The sequence below is a fragment of the Pteropus alecto genome, unplaced genomic scaffold (assembly GCF_000325575.1).
Source record: "Pteropus alecto unplaced genomic scaffold, ASM32557v1 scaffold182, whole genome shotgun sequence".
Lineage (NCBI taxonomy): Eukaryota > Metazoa > Chordata > Mammalia > Chiroptera > Pteropodidae > Pteropus > Pteropus alecto.
Window position 1 is genome coordinate 1115363 of NW_006433946.1, and position 17747 is coordinate 1133109.

A 17747-nucleotide genomic window follows, 5' to 3' on the forward strand; every position below is an offset into this window, starting at 1 on the left:
ATATTATTTCTTCCATCCTCCAATGTACTTGAATTATCACTGGATGGATACACAGAAATGAACTGCAAATACCACCCAAGTAGAATGCAAAGAAACAAGTCTACAGAAAAGGAACATTTACTCAGTTTCTGTGGATAACTTCCAAACACATATAGTTCATTTCTAATACTCTCAATTCATTTGCATCAATTCATGATTATATATCTTGATGAATAACTTGGTATTTCAATGGCTGTACTTGGTTTTATGTATACGGTTTCTTCTAAATGCCCTTAAGTTTAAGTAAAAAACCAAAATCAATAAAAAAGGAAACATGAGATATTTGCTAGAATATAATAACCTGATGCTTAATACTCGTTAAAGATTGATTTTGGCAGAAAGTGAGTTAACATGCTTTAATGCTATTCTCATGGAAACTTTACATAATCTCATTATTCCATTTCTTGGTTGTGACTCTCTTTAAAACATACTTATCTTTAAACATGACTTGATTTAAAAAGCAAATTAACTGGTTTCACCATACTGTAGTTTATCTTGACATTCTCTTTTAAAAGAGCAGTGCCATAACAAGGAAATAAAAACCGGTTTTTAAACTACCATAACATTTAATTCAAACAATAATAAATAAATAAATCCTCTTCAAGGAAATGGTTAAATTGAGACCCAGGTAACAAAAAACTCTACTGAGATTAACATTTAAGTGAAATTGTATAAGCACACAAAAATTCTGATGTACAGTCCCTAGAATTTCATTTTGAAGTATTCTAGAGATATTATTTCTTCCATCCTCCAATGTACTTGAATTATTTTTCTTTCTCTTTTCTCTCATCAAAGACATACAGCTCCAGTGTATTATCGAGATTCATCATACAGCTATGATTTACAGAACTATCTAATTCTGCTGGTAATAAAAATAATTTTTTTCCAAACTTAAATTTCTAAAATGGTAAATAAGCTGAAGTTAAAATCACTATACAATAAAGAAAAAAAAGTCACAAATAAAGAGTGTCCAACTGTCCATTATGTCTTTAGATAACTCTAAACATTAATGAATTAATAAAACTATGCATAATAATAAAGTCATTATTTCCCTGCTTCAAAAGTATCTGTTATAACATTCAGAATAGGTGGAAAATTGGTTTGTTTTTGTTTCGGGGACTGGTTTTGAGAATTCTAGAAAATTTTAATTACAGATATATGGGAAATATACTATGTATAAAGTCTTAAAAATAAGTAAATAAATAACTAGAGCACATAGTTTTAAATCAGTATTGTCATTTTGTAAAATTAATAGTCTACTTATTTCCAAGTGAGAATCTGGAAGCTATGGTTAGTTTGTAATCTGTGCTTTTAATAACCTTTGAAAGAAAAATATTTGAAAGTGAAAATAAACTTGAGGAGAAGTGTAAATAATGAAAGAGCTTCATTCATTTATTAAAAAAGAAAACTGTTGCACGCCTACTAAGTGTTCCTACTATTTTAGGAGCTGGAGGGAGAAAAAATTGTATTAGATATTTGCCCATTCTCAATGAGCTCACAATTTAATGAAGGAGACACATGAAGCAATAGAGACATAGAAAATAACCTAGAGCATGAGATAGGAGCTAGAATCTGAAAAGTATTTGCTTACGGACAAACAATGGAAAACCACTAGAGGGTTTTAAAGAGGTAGTGAAATTGCTGGCTTTGTGTTTTACACAGATCTCTTTTCCCTGGTCAGCTAGGGGCCAAGCAGACTTCTTCAGCACAGAGACTGTTTTAATCCATGCAAGAGATAATGAAAGACTAAACTAGGAAAATGGTACTTAGGACAGAGGCAAAGGGACAGACTCAAATAATACCTTGGAAGTTATAGGAAAAAAAAAAAAGTTATGGCTAATTTGACGATGGAAGTGGAAGGATCAGAAGAGTTAAGAATGACTCATATTGTTAACTTTGAAAATAGTGGAACCATTCATGAGAGAATGAAAGAGGAGGAACATCTCTCTTTGTGTGTGTCCTGGGGCAGAAGAGGGCGGTAATTTCAATTTCGTGTATCCAGAGTTTAGGGTGGTTGTTTTACAATCCAGTAAAAAATGCTCCTCAGCAGTTGGAAAGATGAGTTTGTGGCTGGAGGGTGGAGTTTAGGGGTGGGGAAGAAGCTACAAATATAATAACCAGTTTTGAAATAGCATACAAGAGAAAGTTTAAATCACGTAAGTGTTAAGATGGCTGAAGGACAATCTATAAAAGAGAAAAGCAGAGACTGAAACTGAAACCTAAGAAATGACATGAGATGAGCTCATATGTCAGAAGCATGTTGAAATATAATTGAATGCAATCATTAATTACAGTAATCACTGAAGCTCAATCAGAAGAGAACTTCAGGAAATGGGGTGATCATCAGTGTCAAATGTAAAGAAAAGTCAGAAAATAAGAACTACTAAGAGTATTTTAGTTGTTAGTGTTGAGGTCACTAGACTTTAGGTTGCTGCGAATTGAGGAAAAAAATGGAAATAAGAAAACAGAGGCAAGGGAAAAATAAAAGACAAGACAGAGGGGGCAGGATCCATGGTCAAGAAAGTTTGTTGAGAGGATTTTGTAGGATATTTGAGATTTAAACATAAGCTGGAGATAAAAGAAAAAAAAAGGAAGACAAAGAAGAATGAGGGTATGACTGAAGGGGCATCATCCTTTCTAAACACAGGTCAATGTGTAATTAAAGATGTAAATCTACTTCAACTTTTTGTACTTTATTTATATAAGCAACTAATGAGCACATACAATTTATATTGATTCAACAAGATGACAGAATAATGGAAACAATCTTTTGAAGAGTCAAGATCCCAAATAACAGACTGAATAAGGATATGGAATAATACAACTTTTAACAAAATTAGTGTTCCAAAGTAGAAAATTGACAGATTAGAAGGAGAAACTATGTCAAAAAGAAAGAATTTCAAATACTGAGCTGTTTAACATAAGCTAGCACTTGTGATTTCAAATACTGAGCTGTTTAACATAAGCTAGCACCTTGACGTTTCGATATAACTAAGACAATTGAGGTATTTTGACAAAATCTCCAAATTTTGAAAATAGAGGAACATTTAACAATTTCAATTAAAAGAGTATAGATAATAATTCTACAAGAAGCCTATCTTTCCTTCTCTCCATCAATGAAATTCTTTTACTATGTAAATTTAAAAAAATAAAGAAAACCGATTAAAAAAAAAGATTATAGTATCGAGGAAATTTAATAAAATGAAATCATGATTCTAATGTTAACAAGAACACTGAATAACATTTTTAAAGGACGCCTTATTAAACATAAACACCCTAGTTCATGTCTAAAAACCAAAATTAAATTGACATTTATCATGGACTCAAGTGGCATTAGTGAGGAAACCATAATCCCAGCCCTTATGGCCGTTTAATTACATATTAAATTTAGTTTACATGTCCTCTTTAAAAATTTCTATCTCGCTGATTTCAAGTATGAACATCATTCCTAAGTTTTGAATTCTTGCTAATCATTTCGCAATATGGATAAGGATTCTTAATGGAAGGATATAAATTGTAAGAATAAAAATTTACTGTACTACGACTTCCTAGTGGTCAAGAGCTGTGTCTTGTCCATTTTTAAATTTAGCTATCACTATATCTGATGACCAGTAGGTGTTCAATGAGAAAAGGCTGCTAAAATAAAAACCCTTTAGTCAAGACAAAAAGATATATTTTTTTTCCCCTCTAGGAATATTAGTGAGAATCTCCTGATAGGTGCTAAATGGATAACCTATTTTTAAAAGTACCTAAAGAACTTATTAGAGCCAATATATTTAATGTACTTTTAGAGTAGTAAAAGTGCTTTTAAGGTATTGCTCAGATAATTTTATTTTCGGAAAATCATTAAACAGTATTCAAAGTAAGAACGTTCTTTCTTTTAAAAAATGTGATTTGAAAGACTATTTCCATTAACTTGGTTCCTGAATTATCTAGCTGACATAATATTGCCATATAAAAGAAAAGCTGTTTTCCAAAATGGAGCTGGCCTGGTGAGCTCACACTTACTAACAGGCTAGTAATTACATGTGTTTAGCAATAAGAATAGTCTTGTCCCATCATCCCCACTGCCCCTGTGATCTTTCTTGGGAAAGATTCTATCACTACACACTCAATGTGAAAAGAAGGTACTGGCTGTACCGAGCACCCCACAGCTTCAGTAAAAGATCTCAAAGCACAGTGCTGCAAAGCAATAGTGTACAGAAGAAAATTTAGGGGAGCTGGGAATTCTAAATTCTGTTGTGAGGCTGGGACCATGGAACTTTCATGAAGTGAATGCATCTGGATGAGATGAAGACTATTAGAAAAAGGACAGCAGTAAGATCAATAAAAACAAAAAGAAAAATCCTTCAGGACTAAGTCAATCATTACAGACTCCAATTACCTTGGAAAATGTCAGGGAGTACAATATTTAAATTCTGTCTCACCATCATTCTCTAGCAGTGAATTTAAAAACACCTTTCTATTTACTTGAAGTTCTCAAATGATCTGGTCATATTTGTTTCCTATTACACCTTCACACTCCCTTTTGGCTGACATCCAACTTTCGTTGCTGTGGTAAATTGATCTCTTCATTGTCCCTAAAACTACTTCCCCCTACAATATATGTTTTCTTTTATTATATAATCATGATTTAAAAGGGCTGAGAGGAAGACACACCAGCCACACATCCAGACTATGGCTCTGTGATCTCACTTTCATTTCCCTAATGGCTCCATTGTAATTAGATTTGCAAAAACAGCAAAAGGCCTCATTTTGAATGGCAACAGCTGTTGACATCAACATTATATTGAATAATTTACTGGTTTAATTTTAGCTGCAAAACAATAAAACCCTCTTGTGGATGATTATTTTAGCAGGCAAAGTTTTTTCTTTTCTGTTGCTGACTCTTCTGCTCCAGCGGTACCAGTAGTTTCTTCATGAAATACTCTTAACCCGAGTTGCTAAAAACTCTCAAGGGGAGCAGTTTATTCCTTCTAGTTTCCTTGAAGCACAGTGTCTATGTGACTATTTCAGTACCCACAACCTATGTACTTATGTGTAAACCAATAAGTTGGTGTTAGCTCTTCGAAGCTGAATTTAAATTTGAATGGCAGAATATTACTTTACCTTTTGAGGATCTGCCACTTCACAGAGCGACTTAAACTGATTTCTTGACCTGCAGCAAGTTATAGCAGGATCTGCAAATGGATGTCCTTTTGGCAGAAAATAATGTTGCATGCTTAACTTCTTCAATATCCCCTAACAGCTAGCCCTTCATCTGGCAGAAAATTTCTTTAAGGAATCTCATACTTTCTTGCTAGATATAAAGTATCCGAGATGATTCTCAACAAGTGTATGTATTTGTATGGGTGTGTGCACATGCATGTGGACTCACAATAAAGAGGTTTTATGGACAGAAGGAGGGTAGAGTATATGAAACTGCTCTCGATTCTAAAATTATTCACCTTCTGAAGGGAAGAAAAAGAAGAAAAAGAAAAGACCTTACTAATATAGATTTGTTGTCTTTTTAAGAAATAGTTATTGGGGTTTGTTAGATGAATGACATTATATTATTTCCTTTAGAGTTCAGTGCTTTCTTCTTTCTGTAACATGTCTTTATTATTCAACTGTTAACAATATCTAAGATAAATCTAATTTTTATTCACTTTACAAGGCATCCTTTTGAAATAGAAAAATGTGTGCCCATCTTTGTATTGTCCGATATTGAACAAAGAAATTCTGTTACAGGTTAATGTGCAATAAAGCCACTTTCACAAAAAGCACTTATAATTTTATTAAAATACATATCACTAGGTTCCTTTTATTTTTCTGCCGCTACTACTTTTGCTTATATTTTGTTGAAAGAGCAATCCAAGACAGTATTTATCAAAAGAGAGATAACCTTACTTTAAGCTGGTTTTAACAACAAAGAAACAAACAGAAAACATCTGTTAAAGATTTATTAAGCACACATCTCCAAAGTATGATTACTGTCTTGTCTTTTCTGATAACTTTAATGTCCAGTAAATTTGAAAAATTTTTTACACTCCATACAAAGAATACCAGCTTCATGAAGGTGTCAATAAAATATAGTTAAATATTAAATGAAATGTTTCAAAGGGTACAAATTTGATTCCTTAAACTATTCATTTAGAAAAGATTTCTCTTAAAATCAATGCATTAAATATAAAGATAAATAGAATTTTAGATGAGAACATTATATATTTTGCAGACTGTGTCAGGGATAAAGGTACATGAATATACCTTTGATTAGCAATATACCCAAGACTAAGGGCTTGACTAGTAAGGATGCTTACCCTTGTGTGCAGTTTGGGTGGCACGGGTGACACTCTCGATCAGGATCAGCATACTTGAAAATGAAACTGTTGGCCCCCTGTAAGCCATCTGGACATTTTTCTACACAGTTCGGGCCATCCTTAAAATGGGAGCACTTTGTACAGTTGTCAGGTCCCTGAAGTGTGAAACACAAAACAAAACAGAGAAAAAAACTCAGTGCCATTTCCTCTGAAATGTATTCATGTGAGTTAGTTACCGAGACTTCAGCGAGTAGCCCGTAATCCTCTAGGGATTTGGAGAACATTTTCAGTCACACAAATGGAGATGGAGCTATTGCAGCTTTTTGATCAGCAAAAATTTCCAAGAACTTTTCCAGAAGGACATCCGTATTTTCTTTCTGTCATTTATTGCTGGTAATATTAAAGTTCAACCATATTTGATAACAACACATTTTCCCTAGGGGCATTTCATCACAATCACTGGAAATATGGGAGATTTCTTCCTAAATAGTTAATGAGGAGAAGGAAACGATAGGAATTAGGTAACATTACATTTCATATAGAAGTGAGATGTGAACAACTCTTGGTTGTACAATGACTATTTGAACAATAAATTTTAAACACAAAATTTGAACAACAGATTTAATATGATTGAATTGTCAAGAATTAGGTCGTTTAAGCAAACAAAAATTAATTTCTAGGTTACTCTCAACTTTAAATTATCTCGTAATACGAAAAAAACACATCATACTTATTTTTAGAGATTTTCCTAAATCTCAGAACAATACTGAGAGCCATATAAAGACATAAGATTCCTCCTCTTTTCTTTGACCACCTCCCTGGAATGCCTTTCCCTGGCCCTTTTCTCCTCGAAATCTGTCTGTGTCCACCTGATTCAACCATTATGATAGTTCACATTGAACGTAATGTAGATAAATAAGATTAAGTACAGAAGGAGATAATTCATTTTATAGGGTTTAAAATTACAAACGATGTGAATTCAGGAGCCAAGAGCAAGCAAACTTTACACAAAGCTATGTGTTAGGCAGGGAGTGTGGGATCAGTCCATTCATGGGAGTGCATAACATCATTCCATAATGTTAATCCAAAAGCAGCCAGACTTGCAAGTTGGTAACCTAAGGCATCTGGAAACCAAGAGATATAATATTTTAAAATTTAAATATAGAGGATGCTAATGAAGAATAGTGGTGTAAAGAAGTAAAAGTAATCAGGAAAAGGTTTCTGGAAAACCTGAGACTGTTGAGGTTCAATCAAGCACCTGTCTATTTCACTATTTTAATGTGAGACTTAGAGCTTTAAAAAAAATTATCCTATGAAACCTAATCCCTATTCAAACTGAAGAGTTTGCTATTGGCAATTTCTTATTTTCTACCAGAAAAGAATACTTCACATGCTTCCAATTTTAACACCTGCTCATGGGCACTTAGGCACGAAATGTCTTCTATTATACAAAATCATTTACTGTGCAAGTATGCTCAGTGGCATGACTTATTGTACAAGACAAGCGATATACTGATGTCTTCTTGCAGAACACAAAGAAAATTTATTATGAGTAAATTAGGCTGCTATAGTTGCAATTAGAAATTAGAAATTATTTTTCCATAAAATTATTGTGATATAATATCTATATAATATCAGAAGATATAAAAATTATAAAACTAAAATTAAATTCACATTTAATATTTAAATGTACTTTAATAAGATAAATTATTTTTTGCATTCTTACCTGCCTAGCATTTCAAGACTTACTGATCAAGTGATCAAGTAGGTTTCCTTGATCCATATTCTGCTCTTTCATTGATGCCTGACCCAACTTTACTAAACTTTCTCTACTTTTTCTTTCTCTAATCTATAGAGACATTAATGCACAATTTTAGGCCTAGGTATTGCCTCCTCTATTTTCAAGAAGATAGTCAAACAATGCTGTCATTATACAATCAAAATAATTTCATTAACAACCTTTTTTTTCACTCAGTTATCAAATAATTTTGAAAACTGAAAAGACTAACTTTCGAGAGTTTTTATGTAGATTTTATAAACTGTCTTGATTCTTTTGAGTGACAAAAGAATAGACAAATAAACTGCAAAACATACAAATTAAAAGAAACTAATAAACTAGTTATTCACTAGCATAATTTTATACCATAGTAGGCAGCATGAGGAATAGAAAAAAATATGGGACTGCTCTTGCAGTCTACCATGTTCAGAGGAGATGGCCAAATTTTTGATTACTCTAATTGTACATTTTTGAAGTCTCAGTCTCTCTGAAAGAGACTTTATTATTCTAAGACTTACGGTCAAGAAGTTACCTAAATATGTTAGTTTTTAAAGAAGTCTCATATCGATAGCTCAATTTGCTTTAATAATCTACTATGGAATTGTATTTCCCTGTGTTTCATGACATTCTTTATAGAGTCCACATTTCCCATGCCTCAGATTAATTGTATTTTCCATTATTGTCCTTAGTAGAGAAAGAAAATGGCTGCTTATACCCTTTGCATACTTACTTGGCGATCATTACATATTAAATTGTCTTTTAGACTTTGATTCTTCAGGCCATATCACACCACTTCTTTTTCTCAGAGGTCTGACTTTCCAAGCTTAATCATTCTTGTGGTAGTCCTCTGAACTGTCCAAGTTTTCCACATCCTTCTTTAGATGAAATTCCCGTAAAACTCACTGGGGCCTAATGGAAGTTTGGAGGGCTCGATGATATTTTTTTCCTAAGCTAATTAATTGCTGAATAAGTATTCTTGTAGGAAAAATTAGTACTATTTAATTTTAAAATGAATTCTTATGGAGCAACGTTGAGTTTTTGGCTATACCCAAATGTTGGTCCTGAAATTATCTACTGAGAGATGACTCAATACATAAACTAGAAATTTGTCTAAAGAAGGATGAATATGACACTTTGGAAGGACAAACTCATACTGACCTCATTATTAAGAAAAAACTTGAATGATAGGAACCAAAGGTAGGTCTGAAAGTTAGCAATCCTTTTCTCTGTGGGCTAACTTCAAACTATATAAATGTCGTCTTATTCATGAAGACTTTCTTGACCATATCTTCTCCTTAGATTCTAATAGTTCAATTTTCCTCCCTGCCATAGTGCTTATCACACTGCTTTATGTCCTAGTTTGTATTTGCCTTCCTCCCTGTTTCAGCTGACCTTCACAGTGTCATGATAGTTAAATAATTAATCACAGATATGAATGTATTACAATTTACCTCAAAAACAATATGAACTTTAATATCTGCATATCTTTACATGTTTCTGCATTTCAGATTCTTCTTCAAAGCAAAGCTCAAACATCACTTCTTTATGGTCTTTCTTGATGCTTCACTTTCCATCCCAAAGAAAGTTTCTCCCTCAACTGTGTTTCTATAACAATTTATACATATTTATATTTTATCAAGTATTTAGCTTCAGTTGAATTACTTGCATATCTCTCTTTTTTTCAACACTGTAAACTTCAGAGACAACTCCATATCTTTTTTCCTTTCCGATACATGATCTGGGGCATAAATGTTTAAGAAATTGAAGTTTTAAATATTTTATCTACACTACTAACGATAAGCCTTTTGAGGGTAGAATATCAAACATGATTCCCCATAGCATGCTATAAATATATATTGAATAGATGGATAGACTATAGAACAATGACATAAATATTCGTACATGAAAATAAATAAGCCAACATGACCACAGATGTCTTCACGCTTACCGGTCCATGGCATGTGAGGATGCCATCTTCCATCTTCTCACACTGGGGGTCACACTCCACACAGATGGAACCATTCGCAAACTCCCGAAATTCACTGTGAAAACATCAGCTGCATGAGGTGGTATAAGCAAACAAGCTGTCAACTTAATGAATGAAGTAACATCTGCTAAAAGTCCTATTGGCAGAGTAAATTCTAGAGTTTGTTTCTCTGTGTGCCAGGAGCATCAGAATCATTTCCCTGTACATTAAGGAATAAGCTCTCCATTAGGAGGAAAGATAAACTGCAGCCAGATGGCTCTCCTTGCCCTCCGTTGGGTTCAACGATAGACTCATTCAGGAAATCTCTCTCTTGTGAGAGATATTATAGCTGTCTCAAAAAAAAAAATAAGGTATAACTCTTCTGATGACACAGCAGAATCAATTTTAACTTTTTAAGTAAGGCTGTCTTAAAGGCTGGTCTCCATATAAAATTTTACTCTTGGTGGAAGGTTTATTTTTTAAACTCTGAAAGAACTACTGTATTTTTCTTGTTGCTAAGTTACATGAATGTTTCCCATCCTTGTCCTTCAAATCCCAAGACTCTTCAATTTATTTTTGGTGAAACTTTAAAAAATGCTTTGATTTATTTTCTTCTTTTAAAATATCTGCCTTGGAGAATTACAGAAAATATCTTTTTATGGTAGATTTTATTTTCTTATATTATTGACCTAATAGCACAACATCTTTTTTCAGTTTAATTCTTTTTGTAGTAATTCTATGTGATATAAAAATTAAAAAAAAAAAAGTTTAATGGTAACTTTCTAAAACTTTCTAATTAAAATCTGGAATGATAGGCATCCCTTCTCAAAACCTTACATTCTGTGACTATTTGAATATTAAATGTTATCAGTATATAAGTTTTCTAATCAATATCTACTCTAAAATTTTCATTTCAGTAATTGGTTATCAGTTATATCCAATATGTTTAAACCACTCCATTCCCATTAATGTACGAGAGAATGAGATACTAGGTAAAGATAATTTAGAATGTCAGTTATGAGTCATTAACAAAACTTGGCTAAATATTTATAGCTACTTTATTATTTTGTGTCTTTGTATTATGAGCTACCATTCCAAACTAATAGCATTGCAAATATGGCAATTATGAATTAATTAGGTGATAAATTCAAATTTATTTTTCCCCTTGAGTGAAACATTTATTTTTTTCATGGTGAACTTGCTCACTTGGTTACTATAAAGCCTTAATAAATGATAGAAGTCCAGAGAGTGGGCTCTATTTTCGGTGGTCAAATTAAGACTACATCTACTCCCAGGCAAAATAATTAAATTTGGTTTTTCAAAATAAATAACATAAATCAATGGATTAGTTATACATGGATACAAATATTCAGTTACATGCATTCTAAATTTTTAAAGTGAGGTGCTAGTTTGCTATAAGTTAAAGTTTTATAAATTTTCTTAAGTTTAAAATCTCAGTTACATAAAAACAGATTTTCTTTTTTATGTTTTATCAACATGAGAGATATAGAGTATTTGAAGATGAAATCTTCAGAATATGAAAAAAAAACCTAGTTTTGGAAGTATATCTGTATAATGAGATTATGTTACATTTACAGCAAAGCCTGTGATCATCAGCAAATTACTGGTTCTGAAAATAGTTTTTTTTAAAGGGTGACCAAAGGATACAAAATAAAGGTCATAATTTTCAAAATACTAAAACATATGTCATGCTTTCTTTTTCTTCTCTAAAACCTCATTTCCTACACATAGAGTTTAAGTAAAGTGAATACAGGATAAAAAAAATTATAGAGACAAGCTAGCTGACTTTTCTTCTGTAGCCTAGCCTTCCATGTGTAGCTTCTGGCTCCTTTCTGCTCTCAGAACGGGTTCTCCTTGAAGTTTCTATTCCTTTTGCTCTTCATTGTCATGGTCTCCATCACTGCTTTTCTTCCCTGTCCCCCAGTGATGCTACCATGGCTTTGCCACAGACTCCCTTTCACTAGAATCTAATCTAACAAGTCAGTCCATTGCACTTCGGATACAGAGTTTCTCATTGCTTGTTTTTTGCTGCTATACATTTCTTACAGTTGTGTCGTGTGTGTGCTACCTTAGCCAATCCTGTGATCAAAAGCAAATGCTTTGAAGTTAAGTCTTTCCCATACTTAAATCCCATATTTAAATAATATTTCTAGGCCTTAAATCCCTTAAGTTCTCTAAGATTGAGTTTCCTAAGTATCCTCTGTTAAAAGTAAAAATAGTGTTTCAATGAGAGGTTGTGATTATTAAAAGTATAAATGCCTACAAAGAGCTTAGACTGACATTCTTCATGATGTTTCCGTGTTTTTAAAATTTCAGAAGTGTTTAACCACAGAGGCAGGTTTAAGAAAAAATGAGTCCACTTGCACTTAGCTTTCTCTTTCATTTGAATTGTGTGTGCATTGCACTTGAGAGTTGCCAAAATATAGTGACTCAAATTACCTGAATTTGAATGTTAACAGCCAAAATTGACTGATTTTCTTTTTACTCATTAAAAAGTCCTGCATTTAGGATTTCTTCTCTTATGACAATCAACCTTCTTATATGTATATTAATAGGGATTCCTACTTTGACATATGCTGTACTGAATTTGTGTTTATTTTTGACAGTTTTTAAGATGACCGTTCTATCTAGCCATTTAATCAGTTCAGATTGATAGGCACAGAAAGGAAATAATAACAATTTTAACAACAGAAACTCTAATAATAATTTATTACCTATTTTCTCATGTGATAATTGCAACTATTGTATGAAGTTGACACCATTACCATTCCCATTTTCATGTAAGAAAACTGAGTTTACAATGATTAGGTTATTTGTCCAAGGTTGGATATTTCAACTAGGAAGTGATAAAGTTAGAATTTCAATTCATTCTTCCTCAAAAGCTGTTTTAACCGCCAGGCAATGTTGGAAGAAACTGGCCAATACCTCAAGATTGGAGTTGGGGAAATCTATCATTGGGCAGGCAAGAATTACATTAGACTCTTACGAGATATTTTAATTGATTATTTTTCAAATTAACCCTGTGAGTATAATTTCTTAGGGCTTGGTTCTTCTACAATATTATGACTTTGGCCAATACTTAATTCTACAAATTTTCACTGATTACATGAATCTGTTGTGAGATAACATGATTCCTAGAATCCTTTACTTCTTTAAAACTGCAAATATGTTTATATTTTCAATAAACTTTCAATGTGTCATTTACTTAATGGAATTAAAGTCTATTAGTTTCAGTCTAGTGGCATCAATTGCCACACACAAACAAGCATATTTTGATCTGAGATACTTTATGTACAGAAATAAACAAGCATCAATACATTTTGATGAGACAAACCACCTAATTTGCTATTCATTATCAAATTTATGAACTGACTATATTTTACAAAATTAAAAGCTAGAATTTTCCTGAGAAACTAAAAATTTTCTTATTTAAAAATTTTTTATACTTAATTTTCTAATTTAATCTTTTCCCCATACATTTCATGAACAGAATTCTTTTGGTCATTTTTCAAAAGAGAGACATAGCAATATCATTTGATACAGACTTTTTTATCCTTCTGTTATAAAACGCAATAGTGCAATGTTATCTGGGATCATAAAACAGTTGTTAAAATGAGATAATTCATGAGGCAGAAGAAGAAATGAAATAAAGAAATTTAAAAATACACTTTTACAAAACTGTTACAAATTCTTTCTGTGAGCAATATAAAAAAATCGACTCAGGGACAGTACTAAAAAATGCATTATCACACTAACGAAGGACAACTATGATGCATGAAATGGCAAGTTATAATAAAGTGATTTTATGAGCATATGAAATGCCATGCAACCAGGTATATACTAGGTTTTACTGTTGGCAATGTGATTATTGTAGTATTAGGAGGAATTTAACACACTTGATTTGAAATATTGCTTAGGTTATCTTTAGAAAGTGGCAGAACACTTAGAAAAACCTATTCAACTAGAAACTATGAAAGTAGTTTTTTTATAGGGCTAAGTCGTTGTCAGATTCATAGAATGTGTGTCATTCCTAATATACAATCAAATAGATATGCAACCTAAATGAAAAATAAAATTTGTGTATTAATTGCAGATGAAAATTAATAGGAAAATATGACAAAAAAAGATTACTGGGACATATAGAGGAAAGGTTAGTTATAACAATCTCCTTTATAAGGAAAATAGAAATTATTTTTCAATTTTGCTTAAGATAAGTTGCTATAATTTAAGAATTACCTATTTTGATGTTTTTTTTAAAATATGGATAACAGTCACTATATATTTGGACTTATTTCAAATAATATTATTTACTCTTAAAATAATTATTCTATATGTTGTATCCTTTATGCAATAAGAGCTCTCCTTAAAAATCTTGGACAGTACACACATACTGTAATTTTATAATATTCTTCTTTATGAATCTGAACCAATCAGTACCTCAAAGGTCATGAGGTAAAGGTGACATGAAAGATGACTTACCCATCATAGAGGTTACAAGACTCTATGCAGGTCCTTCCTCTGCTGAAGCGACGGCACGACAGGCACTGATCTGGCCCAGGTCCCCAACAGCCGTCACTTGAACACAGATGGTTACACACCATTCCTTCAGCAGCTGAAAAATACACCAAAATCAAGGAGGAAATAAACAGAAGCCTGTGTCTAAACTACAATTTTAAGATTAATCTCCCTAAGTAGAACTATTTCTGTAGGACTTTGTTTGAAAGAGATCTGTGGCAGAAAATTTTGATTGCCTATCCAGACACCATAACCCACCCTATCCTCAAATTCTTCTATGTTACAGAGTCAAGGCACTGTGTTTGTGTAGCAACACTGCATTTTTTATAAGACTGAATGAACATCAATAGTTTGTATCAATACTCAATTACAGGAAGGCACAAACTACACCTTTTTCAAGCCAATATTTTGGTCCACTAATATACCAAAAATTTTGGCTTCAATTCCATATGAGAACTTGATGAAGAAATAGAACAAAGGATATTTGTTATAAAACAAAAAATATATTAAAAGAGAAAGAGAGGAAAAAATGTGCAATGTAAGAAGGGGAGAAAGGAATAGAAATAAAACACAATTTTTTTACAGGCTTTGCTATAGTCTAAGTGTACTCTGCAATCAGGAAAATGAGCACATGCAAAGAAAAAGTATTGAGAGAATAATAAACAAATTATAATGGCTATTTATAAGGAGATGTACCGATTAAAGTAGTAACAACAGTCTTCAGTCTTAGTTCTTTATTTCTTGTTGATGGGAGAAGGGCCAAAGAATTTAGGGGCTGTTTTAGAATTGCCACGTATGTTTTACCATCTCTGTTCTCCTTTATATTGAAAACAAATTATTCAGTATATTACTTTTTATACTGAATAACATAATTTTAGTGAAGAGATACAAGACATTGAATAAGAAGGGCCTATAAAGACTTCAAATATTATTCTGGGTATCTGAAAATGAGTTGAGGTATCTGAAACACAATCGTATGTGGTTTTCATGAAATATTAAGAATTTCCAAAAAGATAAAAACATCAAAATCCTATTTATCTTTCCATTAGTTACCAACTTTACTTATTATGGTACAATATATTATAGCAAAAGGTATTTGTGACGTGAATTGGGATGGCATTGAATAGTGTGATTGTAACATAAACAGGGGATCCAATCTGTCAAAGTTACCTTCTCCTAACATGTGCTTGAGAAAGTGAATTGCCAGCTTAGCCCATCTGTAATAGAATTCTATACAACATGTGGAAGAGTGAAAGCTCTCTGCTTTGATTTTCTGTTATATCCTTTGACATTAGTTGGATAGGAGGATTTTAATTTCATCCAAGCTCCCACCTTCTTTTCTGCTGCATACTGCCACCCTTAGTCTGTATTCATATACTCAATTTCAGAGCAGTTTTGGATTAAAAAAACCAATATGTATTGGAGGAAAGCAATAAAAAACAGAAAACCACGATAATCAATTTCTTCTCATTCTTTCCAAACTTCCAGATGAGGGCATTGAAAGCTGGTTGATCATTTTCTCCAGAGTGAAACCCAGGGAACTGTCTCCACACAACATAGAAAGAACAAAAGGCCAAAGAAGTTATCTCTTTGAAATTCTTGAGAGAAAAGAAGTTTTCGATCAGCACCAAGAATTCAACAGCTCACTGACCTCCCAGAGTGATAGTCACATGGGAAGGTGTGAAGGCCTATTCTGTAGCTTACAGTTCACAAGGCCATTATAAACCTCTCTAAAGAAACTTTAGCAATGTAGTTATTAGGCAACCTTTAACTTCCTCTGTGTTTTCTCTGGAAGTTGTAAGATAGATTTTTCTTTATCTGATCTGAATTGTACCTGTCTGTTAAAAATTTGGAGAGATAATAATGTGCTTAGTATTTCGACCTTTATAGAGAATATTGAACCTGCTTTCATTAAAATAGAGGTAAGCTTAAATAATGGATCTTGCTATTCTGCATGCATGAAAGTAAATGGATTAGCTGAAAATATTAAAATGAAGTACCTGTCTACAGGCACAAAGGTAGAAAAAAATATCTTCCTTTTCATTGTAAAGACCACCTATGCTGTTTGCATTACTTACCATACATAGAAGCATGGGTTTTACTTGCAATGTATTTGAACAGAGACCATTAATCTTTTTTTTTAAGGCTGAAAAATATAATTTAGTTGTACAAGTTCAGTTTTTGTGATCAGATCAACATAAGTTTAAATTCTTACTCTCTGACTAGTCATGTAGCCTCAGGCAATTATTTACAGGTTACTCATCTGTAAAGTGAATAATATATATATTTCAGGGTTGTGATAAAGATTAGACCTCCTATTATTAGAGTATCTAATGCAGATTTACTTATTTAACTAAGCCCTCGATAAATGTACCTAAGGGAAATATGAAGACATTACAAGCATATCCACATGTTTACTTTTAAAAATGATTATTGCGAAACTACTTACTTTATGTTGGACAATGCTAAGAAATGAAGATACAAAGGGAAAATAAAATATAACACATGGTCTCTTACTTAGAGCTTATCATGTAGTTAGGAAGAAAAGCATTATATAAATAATATATATATGTGAATATAGCAGTTGTCCTAAACTAATAGAGGGGTATTAGGTCAGCCCACAGAACAAGGGACAATAAATTGACATGAGAAGGATAAAAAGAAATTATTAAAGCAAAGAGGGGTAGGGGAATTGGGAATGACTACTCCTGTCTAGAGACTCGAAGTAGGGAATGAGATTACTGCTATCGGAGAAGAGGCTGGACTTGGGCAGTAAGTGGGAAAGTGGTACTTGATGTGCTCACAGGGTAGACAGAGGCCCGATTATTTGGGACTTAGTGGCCATTTACAAGATTATCTGCTTTAACCAAAGAGCTGTGGAAAGTTGTTGAACGGTTTTAAGCAGGAAAGTAAGTTTTTAAAAATTTTACATATCATTCCAATTGCTTTGATGGGATTGATTTGAAAACATGTTTAAACAGTTGGTGGGAGATAATAGTGAACTGTCCAGAGATAGGTATGACTGAAGTGTGATGCCTTCAGCTTTGTTCTTTCTCAAGATTGCTTTGGCTATTCAGAGACCTTTGTGGTTCTATACAATTTAAGAATTGTTTTCTTTTTCTATTTCTGT

The 17747-nt window shown here is 32.5% G+C and overlaps 1 protein-coding gene across 1 annotated transcript in view; it reads right to left on the reverse strand.

The window, feature by feature from the left end:
* ERBB4 (erb-b2 receptor tyrosine kinase 4) overlaps positions 1-17747 on the reverse strand; it is a 988299-nt gene that overhangs the window by 252251 nt on the left and 718301 nt on the right. Inside the window, exons 13-15 of the mRNA XM_006908488.3 lie at positions 14582-14714; positions 10064-10157; positions 6339-6493 (exon numbers count right to left, since the gene is read on the reverse strand). Coding sequence (XP_006908550.1) covers positions 6339-6493; positions 10064-10157; positions 14582-14714 — 382 coding nt within the window. The remainder of the gene's footprint in view (positions 1-6338; positions 6494-10063; positions 10158-14581; positions 14715-17747) is intronic.